The sequence below is a fragment of the Zonotrichia leucophrys genome, chromosome 4 (genome assembly GCF_028769735.1).
Source record: "Zonotrichia leucophrys gambelii isolate GWCS_2022_RI chromosome 4, RI_Zleu_2.0, whole genome shotgun sequence".
Classification (NCBI taxonomy): domain Eukaryota; kingdom Metazoa; phylum Chordata; class Aves; order Passeriformes; family Passerellidae; genus Zonotrichia; species Zonotrichia leucophrys.
This window is the reverse complement of record NC_088173.1, coordinates 38,191,377-38,204,949: the sequence shown is the minus strand read 5'-3', so window position 1 is coordinate 38,204,949 and position 13,573 is coordinate 38,191,377. Positions and strand designations below refer to the sequence as shown.

The 13,573-nt window shown below is 43.5% G+C and overlaps 1 protein-coding gene across 1 annotated transcript in view; it reads right to left on the bottom strand.

Annotated features, from left to right (window-relative positions):
* Positions 1 to 456: 456 nt before the first annotated feature.
* AFF1 (ALF transcription elongation factor 1) overlaps positions 457 to 13,573 on the bottom strand; it is a 76,527-nt gene continuing 63,410 nt past the window's right edge. Inside the window, exons 21-23 of the mRNA XM_064711195.1 lie at positions 5,835 to 12,730; positions 2,791 to 2,905; positions 457 to 1,844 (exon numbers count right to left, since the gene is read on the bottom strand). Of these exons, the coding sequence (XP_064567265.1) occupies positions 12,609 to 12,730 (122 nt within the window). The 3' untranslated portion in view covers positions 457 to 1,844; positions 2,791 to 2,905; positions 5,835 to 12,608. The remainder of the gene's footprint in view (positions 1,845 to 2,790; positions 2,906 to 5,834; positions 12,731 to 13,573) is intronic.

Here is a 13,573-nt window from a genome sequence, read left to right as displayed (position 1 = left end):
TCTGTGTTAGCATTGAAACTCTCTTTTAATGCAATTTGGGATTGAAATTCAGATGAATGATACAAAAAAGATAATTCAGTGATAAATTAAAATCAGCTATGCCTGTGACACCAGGTGTTTCTAAATGAGGTTGAGGTGTTTGTGCATATACAAGCAGTGTGTTGCCTATGAGATGAATTGTAGAGATTAACAGTTCCTTATGCTTTGAGAGTGTTGGAGGGAATTTTTGATTTGAAATGTAGGTCCTGTTTTTATAGATATATATATAACACATGAACTATCAGAAATCTGCAGGGAGAACAGTGAAATAATATTGACTTCATTATGTCTGTTATAACTGCAGAAAGCAAATCTACAACGTGTTACACATCATCTGTAAAGGAGATCTGGTGGGTCTGTAGATCTTTTGAAAAATACTAAATACAACAAAGCAAATATAAATTATAGATCCAATAATAATGTATTTACACATTCATTTTTAATTTTTGCAGTAGTACATAGAAAGGAGAGCAGCAGCTGATAAACAATAGCTTTTAAAATTATTTTATTAAAATAAAATCAATATTTATTTTAAGACAAAGTTAAATGAAGTCATGGGATGGCACTTTCAGCAATGCACACCGAATTCATTTATTAACCCTGAAGAAGGAAGATACTGCAGAAGGAAGTTAACACAACCCACGCTGGAGGGCAGTGTTGGCTGCCAGAATTACTGACAGTTCCTGTTAACCCAGAAGGGTTTGTGCAGCCTGGGTTTTGGAGAGGCTGCGTCCCATTAGGGGCTTCTGTGTTTTGGAAAGTTAAAGAAAGGCATCTGTGAGGGATCTGCCTCACATGCTTAGACATCATATGTAAATTTAATTTTTTTCCTTTTCAGGAGGAACTTTGGTGCGAGTATTGTCATTATCCAGGGCAGTATCTGAAAGATTTTTGTGAAATGTGGCATAAGCCACTATCTTATAGTTTCAGTCATGGACTTCAACCCATGTTTCACACAACTGATGTATGGAAAAAAATAGCTGCCAGATGCAAATGATTTGGAGGAGCACTTTGATGCAGCTGAAGAACAACACAGATTGTAACAACACAATCCCAGGTTAAATGGATAACCCTTATTTGTTCTTGCTGAAACAAGTTGTTCTTCTAAACATCAAATTTCTGCAAAACAGCTGAAGACAAATACCTTGGTATATAACCTCACGTTTAAAGGGCAATGCCAGTGTTTAGAAGAGGAAATAAAAATTTAGTAATATAAATGTCTTTATTAGAGGAAAAACGTGCAGCAAAAAAGCAAATTGGTTTATTAAGCAAACATTGTTACAAAAGTAGTAACTCATACTAAAAAAAAAATAATCCAGTAACCAAAGAAACCAAAATGGGAGTAAACATCTTGTTCTGTGGCTTTATCAGCTGATGACTGGTGGTTGATTTCCTCCTCCCTAGACATGTCACACATGATTTGCACTTCCCAGCCTGCAAGTCAGAGGCAGGTGAAAGTCTCTGCTGAACATGTTGTACTTAGATATTTGTCAGAAGCTCTCTTGGCTGCCTCTACCAACAAACAGAAATTGGCATTTCCAGGAAATGCGCCAGCATAGCTTTTGCAGTATTTTTATTACTTGTGTAAAGAGGTTGAGAAGGATATTCTCAGTAGCAATAACAATTTTTCCTTCAAGCATTTGGCATCACAGTGATACAGGAATATACATATTTACATATCAACCTGGCAGCCAGTTCTACTTACACCTTCCCACAGCTGTGATGTTGTTGGTTCATTTTTATCCTTGGTAGCATTTTGTGAAGGTGTCAGGGCCAATATCAATTTCCCTTAACTGCAGGATTCTCTGTAAATAGAATCAAGCAGAATTTGTCATAAATCAGGGGGGTTTAGAAACAATTTGTGAGATTGTGACTCTTCTACCCTTTTCCCAGTCAGAGTGTTTTGGGACCTATCAAATGAGCCATGGAAAAATACAGTGAAGGCTTTCTAGGTAGCACTTTATATTCTGTTAATACACAGGAGTTTTGGTAGCAGTTATCATGATAAAGAGGCTTTTAAAATAGGTTTTTATATATATACCAGAGCCCAAGAGATTACCTTTCATATTTCCATGTTCTTGTTGCTTTTGGTGGGCATGGTAGTGTAAGACCTTAAAGATCTGTGTCCATCAGGAATGGACAGAGTGCACTGGAAGGTTATTCACTGGTTTAAATGGAGATTCTCTCTTCCCTAAACTTACAAAAAGTGGTCTCTGTCCTCCATGTATTAAACTACATTTCAGGTTAGGGTTAGGGCTGCTTATGCTCATTTGGAAGTCTTTTCTATCACCTTCACACAGACCCTGGTCCTAGCCTTGGACTGGATCTCTGATTTCTCTCCTCTCTGATCTTAATTCTTCAGATGCTTTTGCCATTGGAAAGCCCACTTTGAATTGTGAATGAAGGTGAATTTCTTTACCAAAAGAAACTTGTGCTCACAAGAGGACCCCACATGTGTTATCTCAGCACAAGCTCTGCCCCTTCCCTGGGGGAAGCTTGGTCTTGGTGTAACCCCAACTCTGCTGACATCTTGCTTATCTCTTTCCCAAGGCCACTGACTCAGGAATAACACACCTCTGATCCTGGCGTCTGATCAGGAAATACAAACTTCTCTCACTAATTAGTCCCAAAATAGGTCTGAATTCCTTTAAAACAGGTTAATTATGTATCAAGTGCCTTAACCTTGTCCTTGCTTCAGTCTTGGCTTTAGTTCATCTCAGTAGATACTTATCCATCAGAAATAGGACTCACCATTCCTAGTCTGCCATTCCCTCTTGTGTTCTTCCCACGTGGGATCCAAATGCCCTTTTCTCAACAGTGGACATTCTTAGCTGCTTGTACATCCTGCTGCTTTGTGTTTATGTGCCTTTGAAAATAACAAAATATAGTAAGGATTGTTAGAAGACTCTTTAGGGGAATTCTTCTCCATTTCTATACACTAAAACACTCACTTCAGATCCTAAAAGCAGGGAAATGTCGTTCCAATGGAGTTAATCCAAATAGAGAACTAAGCTGAAAACGATTTTAATCTGTTTTACTCTGTTTTGTCCTAGTGCTCCATTTGGATAATTAGGTTCCTGAAGGAAATCAGCAGTCATTAATGGCAATCTGGGTGTCTGCTGATTTCCAAAACAGGTGTAAAAGAGTAAGAATAAACTGAAGTTTTCAGTAAAGAGTGAACTTTGTTTTTAGATGAAATCAAGCTTTCTGGCTTGTATGTACAGAAGTTGTTTCCATATTGAAAAAGCTCTCCACTCCCTGTCCCTCTTGTATGAAACAATCTGGAGTTTGCTTTAATTACTGTGTAATTTATTCCTAAAGATAATACCTCCTTTATGGTCACTGCCTCTGCTGCAAGTCAGAAAGAAGCCTTTGCACTAAGCTAGTCCTGCAAAAATCTTTTTGATCCTTCTCAAGTCTAGCTGTAAACAATGAAAGAATCAAATATTCTCAGACTTCAAATGGTCCAGGACAACCTTCCTTTCCTTCATTATCTGGAGACAAGGCTTTCATTTTGTAGCCAAACAAGCATCAAAGCATCACAAACTTGGAAACAGCAGGTTATGGAAGATTATGTGGAACAATTGCAATGAACCCTTTTATTATTATTATTATGAGAGTCAGTGCAATACTCCTTTGGCAGCTCCCAGTTCAGCATTTGTAACAGACAGAGACACTGGTAAGTGAAACATTATGGGATTCATTAAATGTAATTTTATAGGTTGTAACTAAAACCATTGACACTCAATAGAAAATTTTAATACAATGCCTTTTGTTGTACATTATATTGAAAAATGTATGTATATCTAAGAGAGTTTGGTCATGGTTATGTTTCTGTTAACAATGATTAAGGGCAAAATAACATTTCTTTTACCACATAGTTCAACAAATTAACTGCACAGAGAGACTGAATTCTAATCCAAGAACTAATTCCACGTAAGCAAGGAACAATTGCTAAATGCTGCTGAGCCAGCCAAGAGAGAACGAGTGTGTGCCAGAAAAGCAACAAATGAAAGCCTGCCCTGTACACTGCTGCAGGAACCACTGGGAACATCTCAACTCTGGGTGTTCCTAATGGGGTGCCAGAAATCTTTCTTCTTGCCTGGTGGTCGGGGAAGATGCAGAGCACTGCCTTGTTGGTCTGTACAACTGAATGAAAATGCAATTTTTCTCCTTTAGATAAACTGGGGAACACATGTTTTGCAGAGGCAAGAAGAGGAGGAAGAAAATCAGCATGGGAGTAGACAGAACCTTGATTTATGTTACTCCTTTTTGAAGAACAGGAACCCCTTAGGTTCAGTCAGGGCCTTGAAGTAATTTCTTATGCAAACCAACCTGAGCTCAAAGCCAACAGAAAATATTCCTTTTAAAAAGCCCTTTAGCTTTTTTAGTGGGATCATGACATTTGCAGGAACAGGTGAGTTGATGTGAGAAGAAAACAGCCTGGTATCAATTGCTTTGGGGCTTGTCTCTCTAAGTGCAATGTACTGGGAACCTGGAAAAAGCATCCTGGCATCTGCAGGGAGAACATTTCATTCCTCTCTAGAAATTTGTGATATTTTAGCAAAGCACAGTGCAGAACTGAGGAACGTCTATACTGTAGCCTGAGACCATTAGTGAGGATGACTTGGATTAAACCTTCCTCTCCCTGTTAAGCCAAGCAAAATCTAATCAGAAGGGCAGCTGAGCCTTTGCCCTACCACACTGCTTCTTATCTGTAAGAGCTGGCATTTGTTGGACCTGCACTGAGATGGTTTGTCTGCTTAACAAGATGGCAGGTGACAATTTCTGTAGTTCCTAAGCTTTTAAAACAAATAATTATCACAGCATCAAGTCCCGTTGAAATGCTCAAGACTGCATCTCAAAAAAGAAAGAGAAAAGATTGGCCCTACACAGCAGAGCATTTGCAGAAATACCATAAATAAACCCCTGGAGGATGAAACAAAGCCAGCCTGCCTGAGAGAGACAGTGCTTCCCTCCTGACCACGAGCTGCTGCTGATAATCCACCTGCACTGTACCTGGTGAGCCAAGTCCTGTTTGACACACTTGGGCACAGATTAATCCAGATGTTCCCTAAGGCTGAGGAAGGGGACACCTGGCACTACAAGAAACTGTCCACACCTGCTCCTAAGCCTAGGTGAGCCAACAATGCTTCCTAATCCATGGGGCTGGGGATGGTGTTTACTCAAATTCCAACCCCTAAGGTGCAGACCTCAGGAAAACAGACATGGGAACTCCAGCAGTTTCTCTTCCAAAGACTCTCCCCAGTTGTTTTTTCTTTGACAGTTCTGTATTTACCCAAACTGTTGGACTTATCCTTTTGTTGGATTTGTTTGATTCCTTCTTTCTGCCTTTCTTCACCAAGCCCCAGGCAAACAACTGCTCTAATGTAACGTGGAAGCTGCTTGCACAAGTTAAACCTTAGGTACCCTCCTTTATGAGCTTCCCTTCCTTTCAATGCTGCTGTCACTAACACTGAAATTATTGTGAGCAGAACTTGATGTCTTCGCATACATTTAATTATTTGAAGAGATACCTCAATGTACAGTCACAGAAAACATTGGATTATTGAAACTAATAATAACAATAATAATAATAAATAATCAACAATTTTGGCTTCACTTCTGAAATCTGGGTTTTTTTCCATGACGGCTTTGCCATCTTCCCCTAGAGTCACTGGAGTCAGGAGTTACCTCACTGAGGGTGAGCTCCCTGTCCCAGCAGCTCTCACCTCACACCCCTGTGCAGACAAGGCTCTCCTCAGCTCAGCCTTTCCCAGCAGCTCCAGCCTTACCTGCAATTTCCCTGGAGAGAGGACTTCTTACTCGCAGCTTGCAGAGGCAGAAGTAAGAATTGGGATTGGAAGCTGTTCCTGTTGACCTACAAGGGATGGAAGGGAGAGGAGACATCAGTGCCTGCCCTTTCCCTGCCTTTCAGACAAGCAGAGAATTTCCTTGCACAGACAGGCTTTCTGACAAGGAAAAATCCCCAAACTCCTGTTCCCTGAGAGGCAGCCATTCAGGGAGCCCTCAGGTACCAGGCCCAGACCGTGCAGCTGCTCTGTCCAAAGGCTCCAGCTCAGGCATTGAATGAAAAAAGGTGGCAAGAAATTCAATTCTGTGACTTGCGCACTTTGAGCAGTGATGGAAACTCAGGGAGGCTCTTTACCAGTCCAGACAGGAGAACTCCTGGAGCAGGGCCTATGCAACAAGAATTTCACACGTAGATTATTAGTTAGTGGGATGAGAAAAGCAAATTGACATTGGAGTGCTGTAGCAGCCCAGCTCATCTCTATGACTCACAGATTCTTTACATCTCCTTCAAAGTACAGCTGATTCCTGAAAGAACTCATGTAAGAAAAGGCTCCTGCCCATCAGATGGTGTATGAATGTGGTATGAAATCATCTCAGGCAAAGAGACACAATCTTAAAAAAAAAATCAAAACAACACATCCCTGATAAGGTACAAACCATCAATTCCAAGAATTTCTAATTTGTGAACAAATCAATGAGATGATTTGTTCACCTCCATGATGAAAAATAATCTCCAGATGATTTTTTCCATGAGAGCAGATTCCCGCAGCTCTGTTGCTCTGCCCACCTGTCAGCTGCACAATCTTCTTTCACATTTGGTTGCTATGCTGCAACTCTATGTCCTAAAATTTTCTGTGAAAAGAGGGAATCCCTTATTAGATTCCTATTTAGGTGAGTTCTCAATCACAGCAGTAACAGCACATTTTGCTACCTGCCCTCATCCAAAACACAAGAGCTACTGCCCAGCCTCCTTCCACCTAACCCAGTTTCCCAAGCCTGAACTTCTGTCACTGGAAATAAAACCAGAAGTTTAATTTCATTTCACATACTGTTAGTTTTATGATAGAATTTTCTACTTCCTCAGCTTTAAACGTTCATTTGTGTTTTAAAGGATGTAAGCTTTTATGTCCCATTTTCCCATGCTTACTGCTGGATTTATTGGGAGAATTAATTTGCCCTTGGAGCACTTAAAAAAAAAGGTACTTTAAAAAAAATTCCACATTTATTTCTTTACCAATATTCTTGCAAACAAGTTTGCCATTTCCAGTTGCCACCAGTCATTGCACTCTTGTGGTGCATGGTCTGTCCCACTCACACAGTGCCAAGGAATCATGGAGAGGAACAGGAATGCACCAGGACCATGTCTGAACTGTGCTGTGTCAGCCACCAAATTGCAGTGTGGGATTTTCTGTTTTCCAGGGCAACTCTTGCCCTTACACAAAGTAACAGCAGGGGGAAGTAATGCCTCTGTCTAGAGTGATTCTTCTCCTCCACTGGCTACAGAAATTCAATGAACCCTTTGCCTCTTGTTTAATAATTATCACAGAAATCCCACTGGTCGTCAAGAGACAGGTTCAGGGTGCTAAAAAAAAATGCTGTGCCCATGATCTGCAGATTTCTCTTCCCCTTCTACCTCAGCCAGACTGTTTATTCTAATCTAATCCCTTTACTCAGCTTACTATTCCACTTGGCACTGAATTCAATCAAGGTAAAAGGCTCTCAGCTGTGTGGGACAAAAATCTTAGAAAAGATTTTGTGCACTGACTGCAAGGTTTACACCCCTAATGCCCCCCATGCTCTGACCTGCCTGCCATGTCCTGGGATGGAGCCCAGCTACCTTTTGCCCACAACTTCCCTGGTCCAAAAGATTCCGACTTCTCTCAAGGCACGACATTGTCTAAGTAATTACTCCTTCACAGTTGTTAAGCTGACAGGATTTTCTGATTCTTTCAAATAAAAATTTAAACAACGACTTGACTGTACCACAGTTGTAATTTCCAAGTAAAAAGGTACAGCAGGCATCTGGGAAAACCTCACATGAAACAAGTGAAAAACAGATGCATTTTATTACTTGGGAACTGAAAAATAAAAAAAATCTGAACTATTTTTTTCCATTTACAAGTATTTCTTCATATGGAACTGGCCGGCAGTAAAATCAAGATTTCACTAAACAATCTACAAGTTTTGCAGATGCCTCTAACAGTGTAAAACACAGTTCCTAATGCTGCAACATGAAGGGCTAGACCCATAAAACCCCTCAGCAATACTGAGCAGGAGAGGAGGAAAGCCCAGTGGGAACTCTGGGAACCCCACACCTTGACAAAAGACATCACAAAGCAGCAGTGAGTGCACACTGCAGCATGCACAAGTTTCAGGAGCACAAAAGTTATGGAAACACATTCAGAAAGGTTGATGATAGCCCAGGAACAGAGTTGGTTTTTTGAGATAGGGGTTGCTGAAACTGCAATTAACATAAGGAAAGCACAGGCTGCCAAAGGGCTATTTTAGTGCTTGGAGAGCAGCACTGGGCTGAGAAAGTGCAATCGACTTTAACTCAGCTGTTTTGCCAAAAATGACATTTGTTTTTGAAAAGGATAAGCCAAGCCAAAGGCAGAACGCAAGCTCATCTATAATCAATAAAAAAATCTCAAAATAAATTAAACAGGATTGCAAAATTAGGTTTGGGCAATAAAGACTCGATAATTAAAGGAACGACATCAAAGTATTATTGGAAAAATATTTTTGGCTGTGTTAGCCCAGGGGGGCCAGGGCCCTGGGCAGAAAGCCAAGCTGGGCAGCCAACACTTGCCACAGCCCCACATCCTGCCTGGCTTCTGGATGCCCTCCCTGCTGGCATGTTCCACCCCAGAATTGCCCCTCCCTGCTGTGCCCCAGCCCTGCCCCGACCACAACCCAAGAGTGCATTTCTGTGCCCAGCACCTGCAAGAGCAGCAGCATTTCCAGGGGCATTCCCAGGTGTCAGCATCCCCTACAACTCACACAGTGCACGAGAAAACCACATCCATAATCAGCAAACATCCTGGGAGCAATGCCTGCTGCAGAACAGACCTGAATCCCAAATTGTATCTCAATAGTGCACAGAGATGCCAAAACCATTCTTCCAAGGAACACCTTGGAAAACAAAAAGTGGGAAAAGCCTCCAATGAGAAGTACAAGGCCGTGGCAGAGGTCCCCTTGCACAACCAATGAGAGCATTGCTACCACAGGGCATGAAATCCTGTGGGATTCCCTGAGGGAAATCCTCCTCATATGGCTTCAGAAACCAGCCCACAAACTGAGCCCTGCAGCAGCTTTGTGGCAAGCACAGAGCAGGGCCCTTCAGCCACCACCTGTGTGCCTTGTCTCCTGCTTTCCTACTGTACCTCCCTGAACTGTCCAAAACCAACCTGTGGGATGCTCCTGCCAGGGAGGGCTCAGAGCCAGGCCCTGCTGGCTGCAGCAGCTGGCCCAGCACAGCTTCCCAGCGTCGGATTTGGGAGGGCAGGAGGAAGATGTCCCAAGTCATGATGCTCCTGCCACTCTGAGCATCTACATTTGCATCACTTTTGGTCATTAAGGAAAGGGCAAGGGGTGACAAATGGGGCAGCAAAGGGAACAAGAGACTTCTTGTACAGAAATTCATACCTAAACCTCATTCAGAGGGGAAACACTGAGTCCATTCAGAGAAAAGCTACACTAGAATTTCTCTGCAAGAAGCTGAGAACACAAGGAATCTTGAAACACCTCATAACAAACATTCATTTATTGTTTATTTCCCCCATATGAATCAACCATCTCAGAAATTCCATCACACACAGGGCAGAAAAAGGTTATATACAAGAGGGACATACATCCCCAAAATAAGATGCACAAATTTATCGTGGAAACCAAGAGGGAGGGGAGAGGACAAAACCAAAACCAAGGACATTGCAGTCAGACTTTGACTTTCAATTACACAAGAGATCTCTATCTCCATGTAAGTGGGGTTCTCAACTATTAAATAAATGGCATCTTAAAAATAGAATATTTGACAATTTCAATGCATGTATTATTATTTCTTTTAAATAAATATTGCGTGGAAATGATGCTGCTTTGCCACCATAGCTGCCTCTGTTCTTTCTGGGATTAAACAATCACCCCTGGTTTTCCTTGGATTAATGGTTTGCTTCTGAATGGCAAATGCTATTTCCTCCACTGCTACGTTTTGATTTGTGTTTTTATTTAATTTTTGTTTGTTTTTTTTAAAGGCCTGAATAGGCCCAGGTGAAAATTATGAGCTTCCTTCCAAACCCTCTGCAGGCCTCTGACCTGGCTCAAGGTTGAAATATGATGGCTTTTCTTAAAATTTCCTATTATGTGAACAGTCTTTCTCTGTGTCCTGAAACAAAACCTAGCTTCCTGCTGTGGAGTGATGCTCCCACAGATTGCTTTTGAACTGAGAGCCCCCAAAGAGCCCCCACATGCCTGTGACACAAACTGCCTGTGATGCTCTTCCCCTCAAAGCCCAGGGGTTGGTGCTGGAATGGGAGCAGCCCTCACACGGGCACTCCTGCACACAGCAAGCAGCTCTGCTGGCAGCAGGGGGGACATGGATGCACACAGAAGGAAAGTACCGGGGCACCCCTGTCCCTGCTGCCCCTTGTGCTTTCCCCTCACACTCTGCTACGGTTCCTGCAGGCCCCCACAGTGGTTTCCAAGTTCAATAAAGCTTTCATCTTTCCTCCTCCTCCTCAGCTGGTGATCCTAGAAATAGCTTTGTCTGAAGACAAAGTCCAAAGGTGGCATCGATCTGCCAGCCTGGGATCAAGTTCCAAAGTGCACATCAGCCTCCAGGCTGGCTGCCCATCCCCACACTTCCTGAGAACACAACAGTTAATGCTGAGCCCTTCTCCCACCCTGCTCACTCTGAGCAGGTGCTGCTCCAGGGGGGAGGAGTGCAAGCAAAGCTTGATAGGTAAAATGGGGAGGGGGGACATGGATCTTCCTCCCACTTGTTAGGACAGCTCATCCCTGAAATGCTCTGAGGCTTTTAACAAAGTGAACATGAAAGGCCAATCCCTTCAAGGTGCAGAAAGGCACAGCCACGATCCCGGTGGTCCTGCCCTGCCAGGGAAGGCAACAGGAGAGCTCCCCTGTGCTCGGGACCAGCACGCTCCCATCACCTCTCCCAGAACAAAGAGCCCAGGCTTCCCCGTGGCAGGGACCACTCCTACAGAACCCACTTTTGCAAATGCAAACCTTTTGCTGATATTTATTCACTGTTCGTTTTCATGAGTCTCACACCCATGAGCAGGTATTTTACAAAGGGGGTACTTCTGTACATCTGCAGGGCTGTTCCTCCCTAGCCATGAAATTATGTGGAAAAGGGAGCTGATTCTTTCTTGTAAACACAATTATCCTTCTCTTCTCCAGTGCCAGGGGTCTGTGAGAGAGGGTGAGGGATGTGAGAGGGCACCAGCAGGCTAAGGCACACTATAGCGCATGAGGACAGCAGGATGCTGCTGTCACACCACAGGGAATCTTTGGGGAGAGAAGGGTGCCATCTCACTGAAAACACAAATGTCATGGCTGCTGCCCTCACTGATACTGTGACAAGGAAAATAATGCTTGGAAACAGCTCATTATTCCCTTTCTTGTCCCCTTGACAGATTTCTAAGTCACTGGGCCCATCCTATGGCATGGCTGAGAGAACATAGGAGTTCCCTCCCACACAAAGAAGACCCTACTTTGGTACAAATCCTGCTCTTAGATATTCACCAAGACACTCAATCGTTTCAGGCAAATATCCAAATGCAAAATTTACCTTGTGTTCCACACTCAGCCACTTAGTCCCTCCTTAACCAGAAGCAATTCCTTCCCATGGAAGCTCTTAGAACAATGTCCAAGCAATCACAGTGAACCAGTGCAGCTTTCCACCCCCACCCACTGAAATGACAAAAAATCAGCCCCACAAAGAATCCTCATGGTGACATCTCTCAGCAAAGAGACAGAGCTATTCCAAACACACCATATCTTTTTGCCACCCCAGCTGTGTTTGGCTTGCAAGGCTGAGCCAGCCCCTCAGTAACACAGCTGGAGTGCCCGGAGCATGGATGACAGCGCAGCAAGGAGGACCAAAGCAGTGATGACTTGAAAAGAAAACTTGCAGCACTGAAGGCAGTGGCTTCCTCAGTTTTGTCAGATGGCTGACAAAAGCAGGAGGGTGAGGCTGGAAAGCAGGCAGAGCAGATCCTGTTGCTGCTTTTCCTGTAACACAACGCTGTTGGGTGCTTGATGAGGCTGCTACTCGCCCTCTGAGGAACAGAGACACCAAAGATTGCAGCTGTGCTTGCAAAAGCAACTCCTCTGGCATGTCTGGGCACACAACTGCTGCAGACTGTGGGATGTTGCATAACCACCTCTGGAGGCAGATTTCCTTCTTGTCAGCATCATGTGCAATTATTGTCCTGCTGGTTATTTGTAAAAGAAATGTTTATAGACCATCAATACATCGGGCCATTCAGACAATTCATTGCACTTCGTAGTTTTAAAGGAAGGTGCCATCCTCTGTCTCTTCTTTTTCAAGGTAGCAAAGTGCTACCCTAGAAAAACACAGTTCAAGGGTTTTCCAGTGTAGCCAGATAACTTCCAACTTTATTTAAAATATTTTCCCTTGCAGGTGCTTTGTATTGAACAATTAAAACAAAAATTAAACTGTTTCTGAGGCTTCAAAAGTGCAAAAAAACTTCAAGGTATTTAACCACCTGGAGAACCAGTTAAGGCATATTTGCTTCCAGTCTCAGCCACTGTAATCCCTGTCTGATGTAGTGTACCAGGTCTGTCAGGCTGCTGGTCAGTGCCAGGGCACTCGTCGCTCTGCTGAGTTCAGCAAAAAACTCTGGAGAAAAAGGGAGAGAGAAGAAAACATTTGGTTGGTTTCATACACCAGGCACACCTGACAGGTGAGGAGTGACAGCAGCAGCACAGCCAGCTGGCCAGTCCTGTTAAACAGTGCAGTGCAGAGAGCCCAGCAGTGTCACAGGCCTGGGATGGCAGTGCAGGCAGCAGGAAAACCTTTACACACACACTGAGACACCTCCTCATGTCCTCCCTTTAAAGGACACAGAGACTCCATGGTAGGGCAGCAAAAGTTTGGGTGTTTGCACCACAGTCCCTGCTTCAAATTTCTCCCAATTCCAAACAGGACAAATCTGAGTGTCTTCCTGAGCAGCACCCAGAAGCACACCCAGCTGTGCTCCCTTCCCTTCATCCATCCTCAAACCTTGGAGATATCAGGATTTCTCTATTTGCGCAGCTTGCCAGGCTATATACAGCTCTGGTTTGGATTGCTGTAGCCGAACGTGTCAGGCAGATCTCGCATTCCTGCCATCCCATGCCAGCTCCAGGCCTCCCACTCCTCCTCCTGCACAGGAGGTGGCTCTGGCAGCACAGCTGATCCTGCTGCTGTGGGCTGGCAATCATCTGTGCAGGTGACCATGAGCTGTGGGACATTCCCACACCTGTTCCTTTGCAGTCTCCTTTCCAAGACATTCCTGCATGACCTGCCTCCCACTAACACAGACCAAATCCCTCTCTTCAGCTCAAACATGTTGCTAAACAGCTTTTCAGAAACTGGCCATTCTCAGCTCTCCTTTCTGACATCCAAAGATTGAAGCTAGAGGTGGAAAAATTCTACTTAGCTGTGCAATGAGCTCTTCAGAAGCAGAGTGCACAACACTTC